Source organism: Meleagris gallopavo, chromosome 12 (genome assembly GCF_000146605.3).
Source record: "Meleagris gallopavo isolate NT-WF06-2002-E0010 breed Aviagen turkey brand Nicholas breeding stock chromosome 12, Turkey_5.1, whole genome shotgun sequence".
Taxonomy (NCBI): domain Eukaryota; kingdom Metazoa; phylum Chordata; class Aves; order Galliformes; family Phasianidae; genus Meleagris; species Meleagris gallopavo.
Window position 1 is genome coordinate 10,015,231 of NC_015022.2, and position 21,768 is coordinate 10,036,998.

Consider the following 21,768-nt stretch of genomic DNA (forward strand, 5'->3'; position numbering starts at 1 on the left):
GATGTGAAAGCTTGCTTCAAGGTATGGTTTTAGCCAGCTGACTAAAACATTTCCGTATTAACTTGCTCTTCTCTGTCTTCGGATGTGCAAAATTCATATGCAAGCTTTAACTCTTGCAGTGTTAAAATAAAGATCCATATGAAGACCTCAGTTTTAAGAAACAAAGTACAGAAATACTCATGTAAACAGTGGGAACACTTGGCTAAGCAGAAAGTAGCCTTCAGAACTGGGATTCATATCACAAAGACCAAGACGGAAGCTTGATAGCATTCAAAAATACGAGAAGAAAGCTAAAAACCCATGGGCTACCTAATATACATGTTTTCCATATAATATGAGTATGTTTCTATAAATGTATGCCTACATATATATCAAATTTATTTTTGTATTACTGCTAATGATCTGATGAAAGTTAGAGAAGAACTAAAGCTGTACTGAGCCCTTGTGTGCAAGTCTTCTGCCTTCCATGATTCTTTCCCAGGGATGTACCTGTACTGTTCCCCTGCCCTTCTCCTTCCTCTCCTGGGAGGCACCAGTTCCCTTGCAGCTTCCAGTCCTCTTGCAAGGGACTGGTGCCCATCCTGGTGTGAGGTCAGAAGCTGGAGCAGCAGTTTGTTGCTGCCTTGACAGATCTGTAGTCTAAGTTCGTTAAACAAAATGTTGGAGGTCAGTCATGATGAGCAATGTGGGAAAGCTCTGCTGAGTTTAGGAAAGGTTTCGAAAGAGGGCGGGCAGTTGAAGAGCAATTTTTCATGGGCCAAGCTAGCTGGTACAGTCCTGCTTCAAAAGTTTGTCTGCGTTATCTTAAATTGATCTTGAAATTGCAGTGGGTTGAAAAATATATTTTTACTGAAGCTGTTTGTAAAAAATGGAAAAAATAATCTTAATTTCTTCATAGATTCCACAGAACTCTAACAGGTACCTGTGAATAACACATACCTGTCTTCCCCTTGATAGAATAGAGCAAGTATGAAGTTTCTCAAAGTTTTCTAAAGGTAAAATGTAAATGTAAAACAGAGCAAGCTGTCTCCAGTGAAGAAATCTTACTGTAATCTTAATAAGGATTTAAGGTAATATTGCATAAGGTGCAAACTGCTATCCCAAAGTTTATCTTGTTTTGAATTGCTAAAAATCCATCTGAGTTCCTTTCTCAATATGCTGCTGAAGCCTGACGCAGACAGCATATAATCTGGAGATTATCATGGAACGCAGTTGTAACATACACAGTGTAACGTGGTTTCTTAAGCTGAATTGAAACTGTGACCAGTTATTAGAACAGGTAAACATTTGAGGAAGAAAATATCCTCAATTCTATGTTTTGGAACACGTTTCAACTTTAAGCTTAAAATTCCACGTAGAGATGTTAGTTTTCTATTGAAATGAAAAGTTTCTTGATGAAGATAAAGGTTATGACCTGATTACGGCTACCAGAAAAGCCAATTAGAAAAATTCCTCACCTGCAATTTCAAGATAAAAATTTTACCCTATTAAAAGACGTAGATAGATGACACTACTGTTATCTCAGTTATCTTTTCTTTTTTTAAATGAGCTGTTTTGGCAAACTAGGTGAACAGTATATTTTGAACATTTGTTTGTAGTGCTTTACGTATTTATTTGCAGATTGCAAATCTAAATCTAAATAATAATTTCAAAGCTAACATTTAAAAAGATTTGTGTATAGACCGAGTTAGCATTACTTCATGATTCTGGTCATCTCAGGTTGTAGGCACTGTGAGATGCTGTTAGAGCTCTTCTAGGGTCACATGTGGTCTTGTTAGTTTTAGGGTGATAGCAAAACATTCAACAGTAATGCAGCTTCTTTGTTAGATGTTACTTGGGTTAGTCTTAAATTAAAAGAGTTGTGATTCTTGTTTCTTCAGAAAGCACTTTTTCAGTGTAAGGTTTATATTCTTTGTTACCTTTTTGTTTTTCAGTCACAGAAATCCTGGATAGAAAATACTTTCACCAAGAGGGAGTGCGTGTATATTATACCAAGTTCAAAAGACCCCCACAGGTAGGAAGAATGCATAATGTTATTAGCTACTCAATCTCTATTAAATACCATTTTCTGTTTCCTTACCTTCACCGTTTTTTGTCTGGGCCTTGTCACTCTATGTGTCTAGATTGGGTTTATTTTTTCTTGAATTTATTTTGCATTGCAGAAATCTCTAATCAGTGTTCTCCTGTTGTCTTTGTTGCTTCTTACCAGTCCTAGTGATGTCTGTGCTGTCTACACTGTGGGCTGATGGTTTTTTTTTAGTTCTCTTTTGGTGGCATAGTTCTGAAAAGTGAGAAAGTCTCAGAGAAGTACTGAATTTTAAGAACAACAGTCTGACTGTATGGTAATGTATAAAAGCAGACCTGACAGTGAAATAAGAAGGGATGAAGAATTTTTAGAAAGATGGGGCAAGGGTGAAGGTGGGAGTAGTTCCTTCCAAAACAGAGTATAGACAAAAGAAAAATAATTCAGGTATCAAAAGATTCCATATCACTTCTAGTTGTTTTTCATCCTTTAGGATCAGTAAGGAAAAAATGAATTTGGAAAATGGGGAAATACATTTCCAGAGAGGAAGCTGAGACTAATGAAGGATATCTTGCAAACGCCTGGTTCTGTTTTACTGTATATTAATTCAGAGATATGAAATCAAGCAACAGAAACATAACATTTACTTTCAGTAATTGTTATAAAGATGATTTCTTCATTCCTACAAAGTGTGAACTTGATGTGCAGAGTCACAACATCTATGTTGCAGATAAAAGTCAAGTAGATTCTAAGTTGGTATTTTAGGCAGTTTTGTCTAATCAAAACATGAACTATTACCCCTGTCAGTTTCACATCAGCATTTTCTTTTTAACAGTCGAGAAACTGTTCCTTTGGAGCTATAAAAAACTTCTATTTCAGTCTTTTCTGTGGAAAAAAGTTATAAATCAGTTTTGTTCTTTTGCGAGCAAGGTATTTTTTTATGTCTAAGAATTTGTTTTTAGGAAGAAAAAGAACAAAGTAAAAGCTTTAGAATTTTGAAGTTAATGTAAGTAATTCACTGAGTTCCTTGAAACCATGTAACGTGAGAAGCATTTAGATTGATAGCCATGATTGTAGCACATGGAAAATTTACAAATGCAAACAATGTAATTAGGAAGCTGTTAAAATTCCCAGAGCATTTCCCAAAGAACAAAATGATCTCCTACACTTGCCCTTTTAGGTTAACTTGTTTACAGCATATAGGGACTTACAACTTTCCCATCAGATGCCCTTCAGACTCGACACATTGCTTGCTGTTGTTTTGCTGCTGTTCTGGAGCTGAGCATAAAAGAATGAGATACAGATGGGAGAATTCTGTAGCTATCCTTGATCCATACCTTTTAGCATATACTTTCATAACTGCTAGAGAAGGTCTGAAGCTAAAGGTGCAGTATGGAAATGTAGATGATTAGTAGCCAAGTGTAACTTCTAAAGAGGACACAAATTATTTCTGCTGAAAGCCTGAATGTTATTTAAGGTTACTGTGTAAAATATGTTGTTATATGCTCTTGCACACCAGCTCCTAAAAATTGTTGTGGTTAAGTAAAAATTGTGGAAAACAGTGATAGAATTTTATATCTGCTATGCTACTATTAAGCATAATAAAGCGATTCTCAGGAAAACAAAAGAAATATTTAAGATGAAAGAGGGTAAAAATAAAGATTTGTTTTTGTTTAATAAATTTATTGTGTAAAGATACTGTTCTATGAGATTTGTTCAAACACATCTTTTTCTGTAGGTGCAGCTGGGAAATTATGGAATAACCTTCCCTTATAGGCAGCTCAGCTTGAATGTGTTAGCAGTGCAGAGGCAATGATGTATTGTTAAAATTTGTCAAAGTAAATGCCAGTCTAAGTAACTTCTTAGCATCTGGCAAACTGTTTCCATTTGAGTACTGCATAATCCAGGCTGAAATGTTCTTGGACTTCAGATACCAATGGGCCAAAGACTAAAAACTGTTTTGAAACCTCAGAATTGAAGCTTTCACATTTATGCATTTTTGCTTGAGATGTCTACAGCAGTCATGTAAATTGGAGAAGTTACCATGTTTAAAATGGGCAAACTTCTGCAGCTTGTTTTACTGTAGGGCAGTAATCTTTTTGTAAGCAGGTGAAGTGGTATGAGTGGCATTAGGTCTGTGTTTGTTTGTTTGTTTGTTTCTCCACCCACTCTCACTCATCCCTTGAAATTTAAGCTGATGTTTATTCATGTATTTAAATACTTCTTATAGATGCCTTCCAGGATGTCAGATTTGTCAGCAACTTGTCAGGTAAGAGTTCTTTTAATTAAGATATTTACGAATACTTTTTTTTTTCCATTAAGTAATCACTTTTATAATAGTGGTTTGAAAAGTCTTGATCAGTATTGCAAGTGACAAGGCAGCGAAAGGTTAGATATAAAACAAATATAACTAATGAATAAAGAACTGTCTGTATAATGTAGATCATCTGTTTGTATAACTTTAATAAATTACTTTGGTCAAATAATCAGTTTCAGTTTTTAGTGTCCTGGCTACTTATAGTTACTTCTGGTTTCCTACTTTCTGTCACAGTGTTCAACATTTTGCATAGCAATTGTGTATATTATGATCATTAATTATTATCTCAAATATTTATGGTAACAAGGTTTGCTCTAGAAAAGAGACTTATATAATGTTTAGCATCTTTCTTTTCTAAATCTAACCTCTGTTACAGATAAAAGATTTATTCTCTCATCTTGTAATGGCATACTTGTTCAAGTATTCTAAATGATGGATATGGTTGGGTGCAGGTGCTGTTGTGGCCGCTTGGTCAGACAACATGCTTGTTTTACTGCAAGTCTCGCTATGAAATACTCCGATGTGAAGCTAGGTGAGAACTGTAATCAGGAAATAGAAGAATGGTCAGTGGAAAAACATACAGAACAAACCTCTACCGATGCTTATGGTGTCATCAACTTTCAAGGTGGCTCTCATTCTTACAGGGCTAAGGTATGTATGGCAATTCTAAACTATGTCTTCTTACTTAAAATATCTTGATGCAGATGGTGGATGCTTTGTTTCATTTCTGAAAGTGGAGGCTGAAGGATGAAAATGATGTTTGTCATATTGTGGCAAAACAGTGCCCTCTGTTATCGTAGTATTTCTACTGTGATCTGAACTCTTTCTAATTTCCTTTATTTATTTTTATAACAAAAGTCACTCATCTATCAGAATTAGTTGAATTCTTGTGTGAGTTTGCCTTTGTGTTGCAAATGGTGACGATGCCTAATCCTTTCAGCAAAACATTACATTAATAATTCAGTGTCATTGTTTCAGACATCATTAAAATACAGCTTACTCATCCGTGCTGCTGCTTACTCATTACTGTTAGATGTTTATAGAATCTGCTAAGTAACATCTGCTATCTGAGCCCTTCTGAAAAATCATTTACAATTATGGACAGGTGAAATACATGATTTTTCTAGTAGATTTGGTCAAAATTATTTCAGCGTAATCAAACCTGTCAGAACAGCCAAGTTTTTGGGTGAAGGGTTAGTTAAAAACAGGTATGCCTGTAAATCAAAGTTTTGGTAAACAGTTCTTAATTCACAGGTCACATTTAACAGAAAGGCTGGAAAACTGGAAATTTGGCATGTGCTCCACAACCATTTTGTGAAGGGTTTCTAGTTGTGATGGAAATTAGTTAATGGTCATGCAATTTTATCCTTGCAGCTGATACAGTGTAGCTCCAATAGTCCAACTGAAGCCTTTGTTAAGGAAGCTGTGTTCTTTATGCAGCCAGCAGAGCCCTCAGGGGCAATCTGATGCTCTAAATGAGATCATCTCTGGAGAGAAGGGCTCTTGGCAGAATTCTTTTGTGTTGGTAATAGCAATGTGTTTGTTCCATCATACCTATAGTACACCTTATTCCTTCATATCTGTGCATAGCTTAAAATTGATGTAAATCCTTTTTTAGGAGCACAGGAATAGCAAGTTTCTTGTGGTTATTTTTGATGGTTGCTAATGGGGTTGCTAAAAAGAAAGTTATTGGGATAGTGAACTTTTTAGTTAGAACATTATCCAGATTGGGCTTAATTTCTGTGTGTTATCCCCATCCTCTCTTGTACAGTATGTATCAAAGATGCAGAAGTATTTTTAACTGATTGATAATCTACTTAATCTTATGCTGATAAGCACAGCAAGTTACAAGCTCCTGTTACTGAAATTTCCTGTTAAAGAATTTAGATTTCCTTCCCATCAGGAACAGGGATGGAAAAGCTAGTGACTGTCTTTCTGTAAGACTTTTTGCAAGAAAATGCAAGCCCTATTAGATAGCAGAACTATTAGTATTTCTGAATTCCTTCAAATTTAGAGATGATCCAGCATTTCCTTTTTTTTCCCTAGGAGGCTGTGCCAATGAGATGGGATAATGTGATCTTTCTGTAGTTACTACCTTTCTAGAACTTACCTTCAAAACTGTTCATTGTCTTGTCCTTAATTTTGAAAGGCGTAAAGTAAGAGTGCTCATTTATTGCATTTGCCATGCTTTGAGAAAATAAATTATATTTTCCATACCCACGAATAGGGCAGTATGTCCTGAAATACATCTTGGTTCTTGTCTTTACTCATTGATTCTGTGATGGTTTCCTTTAAGAACATTTTAACTCTCTTCTTGTCTGCAGTATGTGCGATTATCATATGACACTAAACCTGAAGCTGTTCTGCAACTTATGCTTAAAGAATGGCAGATGGAGTTGCCAAAGCTTGTTATCTCTGTACATGGGGGCATGCAGAAATTTGAACTTCACCCACGCATCAAACAGTTGCTTGGCAAGGGTCTTATTAAAGCTGCAGTAACAACAGGAGCCTGGATTATAACTGGAGGAGTGAACACAGGTAAAGTACAAGTGAATGTGCACAGCTAAGAAGATTATAGTTTGTAAAAGACAAAAGGCTAAATGAATGAATAGCTACGTCTTGAAGTAAATGTGGAATTTGGTCAAGAGAAACTAAAATAATATATTTTGAACATGTAGCAGGAAAAGCAATGTGAAGGGTGGTGGTGGTGTTGGGAGGGTTGGGTGGTTTGTTTTAGTTTTAGAAACTGCAAGAAGAAAAGCTTGATACAATTTCAACAAGTAGATGAAGGTACTGAAGGCTCTATAGTTCTTCCTGGGCTAACACTTGCTCTGTTGATTTACTGATACAAAGTACTTTGTCCTATTCTGATAGGTGTACTGTGGGCGCTTTTTCTTTTCTGTTGCATAAAATAGATTCCCAGAACCTTACAGGTCCAATTAGTGAATGAAGCAGTTGTATTTCTTAACAAGATGTGGCATTCAACACATTGAAATCTTTTTTGTGTTCAAACACTACCAGGTGTTGCAAAACACGTTGGTGATGCTCTAAGAGAACACGCTTCCAGATCATCTCGAAAGATTTGCACTATTGGGATTGCTCCATGGGGAGTGATTGAAAACAGAAATGACCTTGTTGGAAGAGATGTAAGGATAAATTCCCTAACTGAAATGATTATTTGCCTGCTTTATTTTTGACAAATCTGCTCAAGAATTTTTTTTATTGCTTTGTATCTTTGAAGTGCTTGCTATAATATTAAAGTGCATTGGCATATGTGACTTATTGCAAGTTCATTAGTGTAACAGACTTGCACTAGAGGAGGAGCATGTTCTTAAGTACTGGATCTTATTTTTTTCCCCTACTGATATTACTGAATCAAATAACAAAAATGCTGAAGTATGACAGAGAGCTCACATCTACAGAAGATAATAAATTTTGATGTCTTTAAGACTAATGTTTGTGAGAGCAATTTTTCATAAAGATACCTTTTCAAGGTATTTTTTCTATGCACTCTTTCAGAACAAAATTCTTTTGTGATAGTTCTATGCTTTCTTGCATAAAACGAAGCTGCTATGGCTCTTGGTGAATCCAAGCTTATGTGTGTCAGTTCTTGCTGTGCCTAGAAATACTGTTGAGTTTTACAGAGATAAATTTGAATCTCTTCAAGTAAAATCTATTGTCTGCTTGTGTTTAGGTGGTTGCTCCATATCAAACCTTGTTAAACCCATTAAGCAAACTAAACGTGCTAAATAATCTCCATTCCCATTTCATTTTGGTGGATGATGGAACAGTTGGGAAATACGGAGCAGAAGTGAAATTGCGGAGAGAACTGGAAAAAACTATAAATTTGCAGCGGATCCATGCAAGTAAGTAATTCTGGTCTGAGTGTTACTGTGCTTTAATGAATACAGTGCTTCCATCAAGCATTTGAATTAAAAAATATATATATATACAAAAATCAATCTGTTATGTATGTTTTAAGTCTGAATTATTGTTCTGCAAAAGCAGTCAGAGCAGATGACTAGCAATAGCTGTCCTGTGGCTGCTCAGTGCTTTTAAATTTGTTTTGTTTTAAAGCATGGGAATGATATTTTTGAAAGTAATTGTTTTTTTCAAACTTACCGATGTGCGAAGCAGTGCAGACATAATATCTACCATTGTTACTGCTTTTAGGTAAATAAAAGTGACAACTTAGTTAACATTTGTGTGAATATATAACCGTTTCTGTTAGTGTCTCTCCTGTAACTCTGGCACTGAAACTTCTTTTGCTAGTCCTGATAAAATGCTTTCAAGTCTTATGCTTAATTTTTTGTTGGTGCTGACAATGGTGAAAAAATGTGACTTAAATATTAAAACACTTTTTTTTTTTTTTTAAATGTCACAAATTTATAGGAATTGGCCAAGGTGTACCTGTGGTAGCACTCGTATTTGAGGGGGGCCCCAATGTCATACTTACAGTTTTAGACTTCCTTCATGAAAGTCCTCCTGTGCCGGTGGTGGTATGTGAAGGAACAGGCAGAGCTGCAGACATACTGGCATATGTTCACAAGCAAACAGAGGAAGGAGGGTAAGTCCTAATACTGCTAGCCAAACCGGCAGTTATACATAGATGGGTTTCAAGAGCATTCCTTAACGAATTGGTGCAAGAGCTTTATCCATGCAAAGACAAAAGGTGAAAGTGTAGAGTGCAACCTTGCATGTGATGTAGCTTTCCAGATTTGTTGCAATAACAGCTTTGGCTGAACATCAAGACTTCTTTTCTAGTTTTAGGCTCCTCCTACATACCTTGTACCAGTTGCACTAAGTGCTTGAGTATACTTACATTAGCAATAGTTATTAAAGGTTAGGAAAAGCGTATGAACCTATGTCCTACACTAGGGGAAATGTCTCGTGTGTAACTGAAGTGAGGCAATTTTGTTATACCATTGTGACTAGAAAGTCCCACTCTGATCTAATGATCTGTCTACTTCAACTGGATTTTAATTAAGTAAGGCACAGTAGCTCAAGTGAGAAATAAGATTAAGTGTACACAGTAGACTTGCTCAACAAAAGTTAGAGCTGACCAGGCCTTCCAGAGTTATGAGAATACTGAGAATAACGTTAACCAAACTGCTTGAAAGTATCTCTTGACTACATTGAGTGGAAATATTTTCATCCAGTTAGCTGTTATTTAGTAACAGCTTTTCTGAAAAGGAATTTGTTTCTGTACTTTTTCTTCTGAGTAGTCTTAAAATTGAACTTTTTACAGACTTCTGTTTAGTGGGAAAAAAAAATATCTGTTTAAGCATAGGTTAAAAATAAAAATATACTTGTGTTCCATGGTACGTAGTGGCTTCTAGTTGGTTGTCAGACTTGCATTAATCCTTATATGTAATTGGGTCTTAGTTGCAGGGAATGCCTCAGAACGAGGAATGTAGAGCTGAAATGTAGCACTAAACCAAACAGTTTTGTCCATAATGAGTAAAGTCAGAAGCAGATTTGATTCAGAGGGGTGAGTGTGCAGTATTTTTGTCAAAATATTTTAGTCAACAGTCTCTCAAATTTGGCTATGGGAAGGAAAGGGAGAGAGTTTAGTTACTTTTAGGAAGCAATATTACAGTCATCACTAGGCAACCTATGCTTTGACACTGGAACAATATGAGCTTGTAGATTACAAGACTTTGAATGGACATCTTGAAACAAATTAATGTTGTCATTCCTACTGTTCACATGTAACATGTTTTCATCATGTTCAATCTCAGGAATGTTCCTGAGGGTGCAGAGCCTGAAATCATTTCAACTATTAAAAAGACATTTAACTTTGGTCAAAGTGAAGCAGTTCATCTGTTTCAGACACTGCTGGAGTGCATGAAAAAAAAGAACTTGTAAGTAGATCTTGCTATAGAAAAATCTTACGCAAGGTAATGGCATTTGTGGATATAATATTAAATTGTATCTCAGTGTTGTGTATGATCAAGTGTTATTCAAAATCATTACTGATGGATCTCGCCAATTATAGAAGATAGATTACCCACAAAAAATGACTATCTCATGATCAAGGGAGTCTTTAATCTTTTAATTATTCCCGGTAATTCAATTATTGTTTCCACGCCTTTTTGTTTTCTGCATACTAGATTCTGTTTTGTTCATAGCATGTATGTATTTTGTATGTGGGATATGGGATGTTTTCTCTTGTTTTGATTTTTGAGAGCCTGTGATATTTTTTTCCTATCAATTATTATAGTACTAACAAAGGACTCCTATCATTTTGTCATTAAAGCAAAAGCACTTAATAGAACTTTATATACAGCTAAAATTCAGATATTGATGTCTCATTTGGACGACGTAACATGTTGTTCCAAGATTTAAAATTGGCATAATCATCTAAACGCATTTGTTGGCAGGTTAATCTCATAATATAGGGTGAACTGAAGAAATAAATAGAACACTAGGTGATGTTTATAGCCAGTGGAATAATGTAATCATATTGAGGGAAGAAGTTCAGATAGGTTGAAAAGTGTAAGGGATTTTGTTTTTTGTCAGCTGATTGGCTTGTGTTGTCCTATACTACAGAGTGCACAGTAAAGGTGAATTTAAATGGAGTGTAGACTTAAATTGCATTGAAGATAGACATAAAAATTCAGAGCTAATCACTTTCATCCGAAAATAATTTTTTAACATTTTTAAATCCATTTTACTGTTTTTAACAGATTACCGTCTTTCATATTGGCTCAGATGAACATCAGGACATAGATGTTGCAATACTTACAGCACTGTTAAAAGGTGAGACTCTTAAGTGCTTCTGGAATCCCCAGCTGTTCTTTCTTGGTGATTACATGATTATAAAAATCTGTAGTAATCTTTACTTTTAAAGAAAATAATGATCCACTGTTCTCTCATTTTTTAGTACCATAAACTTTCATAACTCATGAAATAAACTGCATAACATTCAGATGTATTACTTATTTTACAGGAAGAATGAATGTTTATTGTATTTTAATTTTTTTCATTGTTTTTGCTTCTTAAGGCACAAATGCATCTGCATTTGACCAGCTAGTTCTGACGCTCGCGTGGGATAGAGTTGACATTGCCAAAAATCATGTTTTTGTTTATGGACAACAATGGCTGGTATGTAAATGGCCTGGATTAAGCAGAATGGTATTTTGTAAGGGAGAAACTTAACTTGCTGTAAAGAAAGAATCTTTTTACTTCTGTAGAGAGATGCTGTAGAATATGGGCAGTTATTTTTAGACAGTAATTTTTTTCATACTTCATAGTCTTACAGCTGTATTGTCTTACAGCTATTATTGTAGTTGAAAATGGCCCAAAAATTTTAGAAATGTGTTAAATATTCTGAGCTAAAGAAGAAATGGTGCTGCAGAAGTTGAAAGCTGAATAGATGTTAAACAAATGCAGTGATAGTTCTGGCCATTTGTCCTTCAAAGCGGTGGTGTAAATATTTGATGTCTTCATGTGTTTCATCCAATATCAGTTTGTGAGAAAAGCTTAACTACATTAAACCAAATTAGGCCAGTGTAATACTATTGAGTGTGTCAGTAAGAGATATACGATCAGAGAAAACTCTTAAGTCCTCATAATATTCTCCCTCTGTAAGTTATGATGCTCAGGGGATTTTCTGAACTGAATGTAGCCTTTTGCTTTTTAGACAAATAGGGTTTCCCTGTTCCAACTCTGGGGGTAAATGAGGTTGATTTGTAATCTAAATATACTTACTTCTGTGGTGTGTCTGTGGTTCTGTGCTTGTAGGTTGGCTCTTTGGAACAGGCTATGTTAGATGCCCTTGTGATGGATAGAGTTGCATTTGTGAAACTTCTGATTGAAAATGGAGTAAGCATGCACAAGTTTCTTACAATTCCCAGGCTGGAAGAACTTTATAACACCGTAAGTGAATTGTTTGTCATTCTTTTTGTATTTTTATTTATTTTAACTAACATTCAAAAATATTGGGCTTTTACTGTGGTATATTCATGTCGTCTCTGCACTCTAATTTTTTTCCCCCTCTTCTTTTTTTATCAAGAAACAAGGCCCAACCAACCCAACACTCTTCCATCTTGTTCGAGATGTCAAACAGGTATGCTGTAATTGTAAAAATCTGTCAAACTAAACCATATTTATTATTATTTATTATGTTCGACTGTCGATTTAATCTTGGCTTTACTAATTAGGTTTTGCTGAAGCAACAAACTATGTTTGCAGTCATGCTTTTGTTTCCAATATCTGTAGCTGTGTGGAGTAGGCGGTGCCTTGCTGCCACACAGATGTGTATTATATATAATAAGTATTGTCTTTTTCATCTCAGTTGTGATTGCTTTGCTTTTTGAGAGTTTGGAAGCTGATAAAAGACAAAAAACAAATACATGATGACCCCTGCCTCCTAGCATCTAACCTCATAGGAGAAATTGTACAGAAGAGAAGCTATAAGCTTGTCTTTTCTGAAATTGGTAAATACTGAACCATGTAGATGCTTTGTGTCTTTTAAATATAAAAATTATTTTATTTTTATTTATTTATATTTAGAGTTGTTATGTTTAGGAACATTCTAGGCAAGTTTAAATTGAGATTATAATTTGCAAAACTGAAAATACCTTTTGTATTCTTAGGGAAATCTTCCTCCTGGTTATAAAATCAACCTGATTGATGTGGGGCTGGTTATTGAATATTTGATGGGAGGAACCTACAGATGCACCTACACAAGAAAACGCTTTAGAGCTATATACAATAGTCTCAGTGGGAACAATCGGGTATGTGGAACTGGGTAACAAGACATGCTGATTTGTTTGTACATAATTAAAAAAACTAGATATTTTTGTGAAAAAATGGAGCTATATTATTTTGTTCTTTTCATCAGGGGACTGATTCTTTTATAGTTATGATACAACATATGAGGGCAACTGGTAGCTATTTGCAACGAGAACAAAAAAATTTTTATCATTTTCTTTCTTACTCCAGCGTATCCAAATTTCTTCTGGTATTTTCTCTCTTCCTAGAGGGGAAGAATGGGTGCCAAACACGCAGATTCCCTTGGGCGTGGGATGCAGATACTGTAACTTCTTGGCAGTTACACTAATTGCTTTACTATTTTGTGAGTTTAAAATAAATAAATAATCCTTCTTATGTAACCGATGAGAACACTAATTGTTGCTATTACATAAATTCATCACTGTTTAATTGCTCAACTTAGTATCTAGCTGCAAACAGCTTGTTATATACTGTTTAATAAATAGATGTAAAGAAAACAAGCCAAACCTCTTCCTATTATTTTTGCTACAGCGATCTGGGCGAAATCCTTCAAACACTACTCCTCAGCTGTGTAAAAGCCATGAGTCTTTTGGCAACAGGGCAGACAAAAAGGAAAAAATGCGACATAATCACTTCATCAAAACAGCACAGCCATACAAACCAAAGGTACAGATGTTTAAGGGGAAAGTATTAGATTTCATTTTAAGCAGTAAAGAGTGGAGAATCTGCTTGAAATCCAAGTGCAGTACCAGCAATTTTACTGACTTCCGTAAAGCTGGAGTTTCAGCCTTTCGTACTTGCTTATAAACTGTCTAGCTCACTTATAGGATTCTGTAAGTAATGTCTGTATTAGTCTTCCAGATAATCTCTGATGTGCTAGTGAGCAAAAAGCTCATCTTTGGAACAGTTCTGTCATTGGGGGGAACCTACATGATTTTGTAGATGAAGCAAGATTTGGCAAGGATGTTTTAGAGGAATTTTCACAAGTTTCTTCCTTTCTATGTAGGTATGATAGTTACTGCTTTGCATTTGATCTATAAAATCAAGGTAGTCCATTCTCACTGTTATTTAAAATGAATTGTACTTAACTGAAGTTTGAAGCTGAAGAACAAAAGTTTTATCTGCTTCTGAAATGTTTAGAAATTCTTTTTTTTTTTTTTAAAGGAATATATAACACTTTACATTAGAGCACTTGGTATTTTAATTCAGATTACATAATGGTCAAGTTCAGTGATACAAAAATGTAACTTTCTGATTTTATTTTAAAGATTGACACTGGTGCAGAAGAGGGAAAAAAGAAAAGAACCAAAGATGAAATAGTAGACATAGATGATCCTGAAACGAGACGTTTTCCTTATCCTCTCAATGAGCTGTTACTTTGGGCAGTGTTAATGAAGAGGCAGAAGATGGCCCTTTTCTTCTGGCAGCATGGGGAGGAGTCCATGGCAAAAGCCCTAGTTGCATGTAAAGTGTATCGTTCAATGGCATATGAAGCAAAACAAAGTGACCTTGTTGATGACACTTCAGAAGAACTGAAACAATATTCCAAGTAAATTACATTTATATAATTAAACTCTGTTCTTGGAATTTCCAATAAAACAATGGACTGTATTACTAGCTAATGAAAACAATTCCATGAGCACACTCATAGGAAGTTCCTTTTTGCAAAAATGATTCAGTGATGCTCTAGTAAAAGTTGGGTATTAGATATTGCTCGTTCAGAGAGCTGTTAAAATCAGGTTTTATATTTAAATTAAAATGGATTGAATGTGCCACTTGGAACCATCTGACCTGACCTTCTTGTATACTATTTTAGCAGCTGTTTGTAGTCCACATATGTTTTTTGTTTTTTTTTTTTAACAGAAGTCACAAATTTATGTTATAAATGCACGTACCAGAAAGGGCAGGCAATAGTCCAGTCAAATTGTGTTCCTGGGAATGTGATTACAGAAGAAAATTTGACTCAAAATCTATACATACTAAGTGTTGTTTGTTTTGATGCTTTTTCTTTTCATTCTAGCGAGTTTGGTCAGCTGGCAGTTGAACTGTTAGAACAGTCCTTCCGACAAGATGAAACTATGGCAATGAAGTTACTAACATATGAGCTTAAAAACTGGAGCAATTCAACTTGTCTGAAGCTGGCGGTTTCATCAAGGCTTCGTCCATTTGTTGCTCATACTTGTACACAAATGTTGTTATCAGATATGTGGATGGGAAGGCTGAATATGAGGAAGAATTCATGGTATAAGGTAAGCGTCGTCACTTTTTATTGTTGGCATAAAAATGATCAACAGAATGTATGTCTAGATGGAAAGGAAAATATGTGCTTAAATGCTTTCAGTATAAAGCTTTCACCACTATAGCTTGTGTTAATAAATCCTGTGAAACTGTCTGCTATAACATAATCAAAACTGGAATTATTTATTGTTAACTCTTCTGTTGACACTCTGTTGTCTTTTCAAATAAGGTACAGAAATACAAAAGGCAAAGAACAGGCAAGTAGTCTTTGATCGTAGGCTTAAAGAGATCTTGTGAATACTAATCCCCTACTAAAAATATAGTGGTAAAAAAAGAAAAGTAACAGACAGAAAACCCACTGTAAGAACATAGTTTCGTGCATTTTGGATTTTTACAGGCAACACAGACTTGATGTAGAAAAGCTTTCTATATATTCTATTTTGGAGGAAGAAGCTGAGCAAAAGAAGGGCACAGAGTGAAACAAGGGTAGGCAAATCGGGGATAGGCTTTCTGACAGTGCCTTTTGATACAGATCAATTGAGCCAACATGAGAGTTGCATATATATTTGAAGTGCTCTGCTCTACCAAAAACTTACTGCTGCTAGGAATGTAGTGAAGTACATCTTTTGTACAAATTATCAACAAGCATAACTTAACTTGTGACCTACTAAAATCCTCCTTGATAACTGATTAACAATCTTCTTGCTTGCTTTGTAACCAGCTAATAACGATAGCTTTTACTTAATCCCTTCATCCATACCATAGCTTTCATTTTTCTACCATGAGTTGAATGACAAGTCCCACTCACGTGCTTCTAAAATATGCCTTGATAGTTTTGGCTCCAGAGTTTCTGGGAGTGGGTTAAAGAAAAAGCTGAAATAGAATTGCTCTGGATCTTCAAGCTCAGAGTACGTTCTTTTTAGCTGCTTCTAGTTCTGGAGTTTGTGGGTTCTTTCCCTTTCCTGTTTCTAAAAGAGAAGGAACACTCTATATATGTCATCTTAGCTATTATTACTTACATATAAACTTAGGAGGCTAATTAGTTCCTACACTTTTATCCTCACTAACAAGCAAGGGCAATCTGGCTAGTGTATTTTCAGCGAATATTTTATGTATTGCTGTATTCTGATATTTTAACCTATCTGTTATCCATTTGAACTTAATCTTCATCTTTTTCAGGTGATATTGAGTATTTTACTCCCTCCTGCTATACTTCTGTTGGAATATAAGACTAAGGCTGAAATGTCACACATTCCTCAGTCTCAAGATGCACATCAAATGGCAATGGATGACAGTGAAAACAACTTCCAGAATGCAGCAGATGAAATACCAATGGTAATGATGGTGGATAATAATAATAAAAAAAATTATAATTTAAAATAAATATTGCATTTTTCAATTAAATCTCCAAATGCATGCCTTTCTGTATATGAAGCTAACAATCCTTTCTTTCTAGGAAGTGTTTAAAGAAGTAAGGATTTTGGACAGTACCACAGAGAAGCATGATATGGAGACCCCAGCAAAACCTAAAAGACTTCCAATTACACAGAAGTTTTATGCATTTTATCATGCACCAATTGTGAAGTTTTGGTTTAATACAGTGAGTTTTCTACTGTGTAACATGTTTTTTTTTTTTGGTTTGGTTTGGTTTGGTTTGTTAGTTTGTTTTTGACAACTAGTGCAGGTATTTGGGATCTTCCTGTAATATAGTTCTGTGATTTGCATCAGTTTGTGTTTTTTTAAAAACAAAAACAAAAATCTTACTCTGGTAAACTTGGAAGTGAGAAGTAGTTGATTCTGAAAAAAGTACACATGCAGTGCTTAGCATTTTTAGTGTTCATGAGGTTGGTTTTGAAAAACAGTAATTTTTTATGCTAAGAGTAGTTAGTGTAAAAATTTTTATTCTGGCCTGAGTAATTAATTTCATCATTTGTTTGAAGGAATTCTGTATTTATTTATAGGACAAAAGTGTTAATGCCCTAAGTTTTACAAGTTATTCTACAAACTTCTGTTCTAAGTAAATATGATTCCATATAAATAATAACTTGTCTGCTTAAAGAGTTAAAACAGTTCTGTAATTCTACTTGAAGCTGTTATTGTATACATAAAAAGTCCACATTTATAAGGAATTCTCTTCTGTAATTGTATGTATAATTTTTCTTGCTGTTTTTAGTTGGCATACTTAGGATTCCTCATGCTCTACACATTTGTGGTTCTTGTAAAAATGGAAGAAGTGCCATCTGTCCAAGAGTGGATTGTTATTGCTTACATTTTCACATCAGCAATTGAGAAAATTCGTGAGGTATGTCTCCAACAGTCTGTGATTTTATTTTTCTGTCAATTACAACAGCATGCTTCAAACTATGGTAATAAACAAGACAGCCTGAGAAACTTTAAGAATCTGAGTATACCTTTGCCCTATCATGGTCATACTTTGGAGAATAAAAAATATATCGGGGACCAATATTTTTATTATTATTTTTTTTTTTTAATTGTGTATTTACTTATTGCCCCTCTGACTATCTAATCAGGTTCTAACAAAAAGCCTTACTTTTCTGGGAAATTAAATATATACACATCTATTAGCATAAATCAAACTCTGCCATTAAGACCAAGATGAAACAAAAGCAGAACAAACTTTATTGAGATAGATATCTGCCACAACCACAGTGTTGCTGACCAGCAAGGATCTTTTGAGAAGTTCTATTAGAATTTTTAAATAGGAGAGGGAAAGCTACTTTGCTAGCTGTACATTACAGGTGCAACTGACAGACAGGAAGTAGGGCTTGGTTTTTGCCACAGTAACTGCCTGGAGGAAAAACAAAAACAAAAAATAAACAAACAAACAAAAAAACCCCAAGAAAATAGCAAATAAAGCAATTCTTTCCTTCATAACTTATGCGGATAAAAGGAAGCACTGTTTCCTTGTCATAGTTATGAAGCTGGCACAGTTAAACACTATTCTTTGGATTCCTCAGTGCAAAACAGTTGTCCACTCAAATAGGTATTTTATTTTTGCAAGTATAATATTTTCCAAACATGATTCATCTGTTCCAGTGTTGTTTCATTTGGACTAAATGTTTATTTTTTCATTGCAGATTTTTTTTATGTCAGAAGCTGGGAAAATTAATCAGAAGATTAAAGTGTGGTTCAGTGATTACTTCAATATTAGTGACACAGTTGCTATTGTCACTTTCTTCATTGGATTTGTTTTAAGATTTGGAGCAAAGGGGAATTTTGGTGAAAACACCTATAGAGAAAATTACATATTTGTTGCTGGAAGAATAACATACTGTCTCAATATAATTTTTGGTATGTGCGATTACTGGATTTTTTAGCTGTTAACCAACAGGCTGGACCTTACGTTATGATGATTGGAAAAATGGTGAGGACAATTTTACTTTTGTCTTTTTGGCTGAAGTACCTTTTTCTTGCTGCATCTGTTTATAACTTCTCAGTTTTATTTCAAGACATGTTGCTTACCCTGCTGCAGTATGTCAACAACTCAGTGTGCAGAAGTAGCTAGCTGGAATGTAACTTAATATGTTTGAAAACAAGCACTGTTAGAAGTCATCTTTATTATGGAACTTTCTCTGTCATGGATCTGTAAAAAGAGGAAGATCTTCCTTGTGAACTCTGTTAAATGTCTGAGACTTGAAAGAATATCACAATACTCCTTCCTTGGTTAATCTAGCATTGCTTCCCTTTTGGCTTTGAAATCTATTTATACTCCTGAGGTTTTCTTGACTTTGTGCTATCTACTACGAAATTTAACTTTATAAGTAACTTAACTTCCCTGTAAGTGAGCCGTTTTAAATTTCCACAATTGCTCTCAAAATTAGATACTCCCCACAGGCTGTCTTCTCATACAGTTGTGTATACCCTCACATTCTACTACACGTGACAATGCAGCCTTCAAATTTTCTTTCTTTCAACCAGGTAGGATGTTATTTGGTATATTAGTTGATGTCCAGCAGTGAGGTCTGTTCGAACTGTATTTATCACCATGTGTCATGTAGTGCAGTTGTGTTTTGTAGTGTGAGAGCGTATTTTCAGGCAAGCAGTTGATGAGTGGTGGCTACCAAACCATCCTTGAGATCCATTTTTTTTCTCAAATTTGGTAAATTGCTGTAACAAAGAGAAGCTAATGCTAGGAGTTACAGACTTTCTAGTATTAACACGACTAGAGTGGAGGTAGAATTCTATAATAAGATTGAGAAAAGTGATCAATGAAAGTCATAAGAAGAAAAATGAAGAGCAAGTGGCAGCGTTTTAAGCCCTAAGAACCACATATATGAAGGGGGGAGGGGTGTTCCCACTCCCCCTAAAATGGTTCCTACAAAGTTAAATGCTGTCATTCTTTAAAAGGCGAGTGTCAAGCTGCTTATTTTCTCAATTTGATTTCTTGTTAGTAGCATAGGTTCTGTTTATTCAGTCCTTTCTCAACCCTTCAGAAGCTACACAGACATTTCATGCAGCTATTCACTGAATTCAGAAAATAATGCTTCTTCATCAGCTGCTGCTCTTCCACATAATGAGTATTTGAGTTAAAAAGAAGATACCTTTTGGCTAATAATAGTAAACATGCTATAAGAAAAGAGAGGAAAAAAATGAATTTTTTTACAGGATTTGTTATTTAGCAAAATTTGCTGCCTGAAATGCAAGCATCTTAGACTTTTCCTTAAACAACACAGAGTTTATCAAACTTATGCTGTCAGTGTAAAAATGTTTAATGTTGTGAAACCCTAATTTTGACCTTGTGCATTAACTGACTTTTGTGTGTGTGTGTGTGTGTGTGTGTGTGTGTGTGTGTATATATTTATTTTTATTTTTTGTATAGGTGGCCAACATGTTTTACATTGTGGTGATTATGGCACTCGTACTGCTTAGTTTTGGTGTTCCCAGGAAGGCAATACTGTACCCTAATGAGGCGCCATCTTGGACTCTTGCTAGAGATATTGTATTTCATCCATACTGGATGATTTTTGGTGAAGTGTATGCCTATGAAATTGATGGTAAGACACTGAAGCAAGTAAGAAGGCTTATTCTGATAAGATCTTACTAAGATTTTATTTTTTGACATTAAATGTCTAGTATTGTTGATGTGGATTCCATTCACTGGATTATCTTCTGTCACTTGCAACTGTGTAACTTCTTGATTTGACTCTTCCATTATAATTTATAAAGCTTAAATAGCTTAGAATGAAAATTCTAATTAAGTTTCTAATAAAGCTATTCCTAACAATATTTTGGAATTTTTCCACCCAGATACCTTGCCATAATTTTTGGCTGTTATGATACTATGCTGTTTCTTTTTCTTCTTCTTATATATATTTATTTATTTTAAAACCAATAATATAAATATACCATAGTAATAACTAGGAACTGCCTTCTGATCTTTCTTCTATATTCCTAAATATGTAGAGGTATTTTGAATTGCAGAACAGTGCATGTTGTTTATTGTGCAGTCTTTCATCTTTTTTCCTGTCTATATCTGCCATGAGTTCTAAACTTGTAACTATTATGCTTTTTTCCTCAACTCAGTTTGTGCAAATAATTCTGAGTCACAAGTTGCTCATCTCTGCGGGCCAGGAACATGGTTGACCCCATTTCTTCAAGCTGTCTACCTCTTTGTACAGTACATAATTATGGTTAATCTCCTTATTGCATTTTTCAAGTAAGTATATGGAGTAATTACTTATTTTTGCTAATCCTTTGGTATATTAATTTTACTTGAATAATAGCAAAATAAGAATTGTTACCAGTTTGAGGCAATTCAATTTGGTGAAAGCATTTTCAGATTCAAAAGCTAGTCTTCTTCACTGTAAACCGCATGACAAGGAAGGGAAATTTGTGATATGACTAATATGTGTCACATCTGCAAGACCGAAGTGAACCAGATTTTTATCATAGATTGAAAGCATTTTATAATTTCTTTTCTTTGTAAAGAAACAGGGTTGTTTCTGGATCAGTATGTTGACTGGTGTTCCTAAATTCATTTAAATCTCTCTTCAACTGAATTCAGTTGCAGAGTAGTTTAAGTCTATTGGAATTATTCTGTTAAGTATTTTATGTATGGGAATAAGCAGCTTGCTAACACATAGGAATGGTAGGCTGCAGAAATAATGTGGAGTGATTAAAACAAAAATCAAAACTGTTGAGTTGCAAATACTTTTTCTTGACAAATTTGAAAATTGATCTCATGATCTCAGTGCCTTTCATTTTCGAGGAAAAGTACTGAGATGGTACCAGATAAGAGATTTCTCATTTTCTCCCCGCCTTAAAGCATAGTCTTTTCTTGAGTGTTTCTAGCTTCCACTATAACTACTTGTGCAGTGAAAGGCAAGTTTGTTTTTCTTTCTTAACTAACTAGCCTTAAGACTCAAGATTGTTGAAGGATTTTTATTGTATTGTTTTTTTTTAAATACCTTGACAAGCACTAAAAAGCAAC

At 34.8% G+C, this 21,768-nt stretch overlaps 1 protein-coding gene across 1 annotated transcript in view; it reads left to right on the forward strand.

The window, feature by feature from the left end:
• Positions 1 to 683: 683 nt before the first annotated feature.
• TRPM7 (transient receptor potential cation channel subfamily M member 7) overlaps positions 684 to 21,768 on the forward strand; it is a 34,867-nt gene continuing 13,782 nt past the window's right edge. Inside the window, 24 exon segments of the mRNA XM_031555219.1 lie at positions 684 to 788; positions 1,935 to 2,014; positions 4,254 to 4,292; positions 4,793 to 4,991; positions 6,665 to 6,878; positions 7,362 to 7,486; positions 8,035 to 8,206; positions 8,733 to 8,907; positions 10,082 to 10,208; positions 11,030 to 11,102; positions 11,347 to 11,447; positions 12,087 to 12,221; positions 12,358 to 12,411; positions 12,941 to 13,081; positions 13,611 to 13,745; positions 14,348 to 14,628; positions 15,100 to 15,328; positions 16,497 to 16,652; positions 16,774 to 16,917; positions 17,491 to 17,619; positions 18,416 to 18,620; positions 18,623 to 18,702; positions 20,158 to 20,332; positions 20,862 to 20,994. Coding sequence (XP_031411079.1) covers positions 684 to 788; positions 1,935 to 2,014; positions 4,254 to 4,292; positions 4,793 to 4,991; positions 6,665 to 6,878; positions 7,362 to 7,486; positions 8,035 to 8,206; positions 8,733 to 8,907; positions 10,082 to 10,208; positions 11,030 to 11,102; positions 11,347 to 11,447; positions 12,087 to 12,221; positions 12,358 to 12,411; positions 12,941 to 13,081; positions 13,611 to 13,745; positions 14,348 to 14,628; positions 15,100 to 15,328; positions 16,497 to 16,652; positions 16,774 to 16,917; positions 17,491 to 17,619; positions 18,416 to 18,620; positions 18,623 to 18,702; positions 20,158 to 20,332; positions 20,862 to 20,994 — 3,407 coding nt within the window.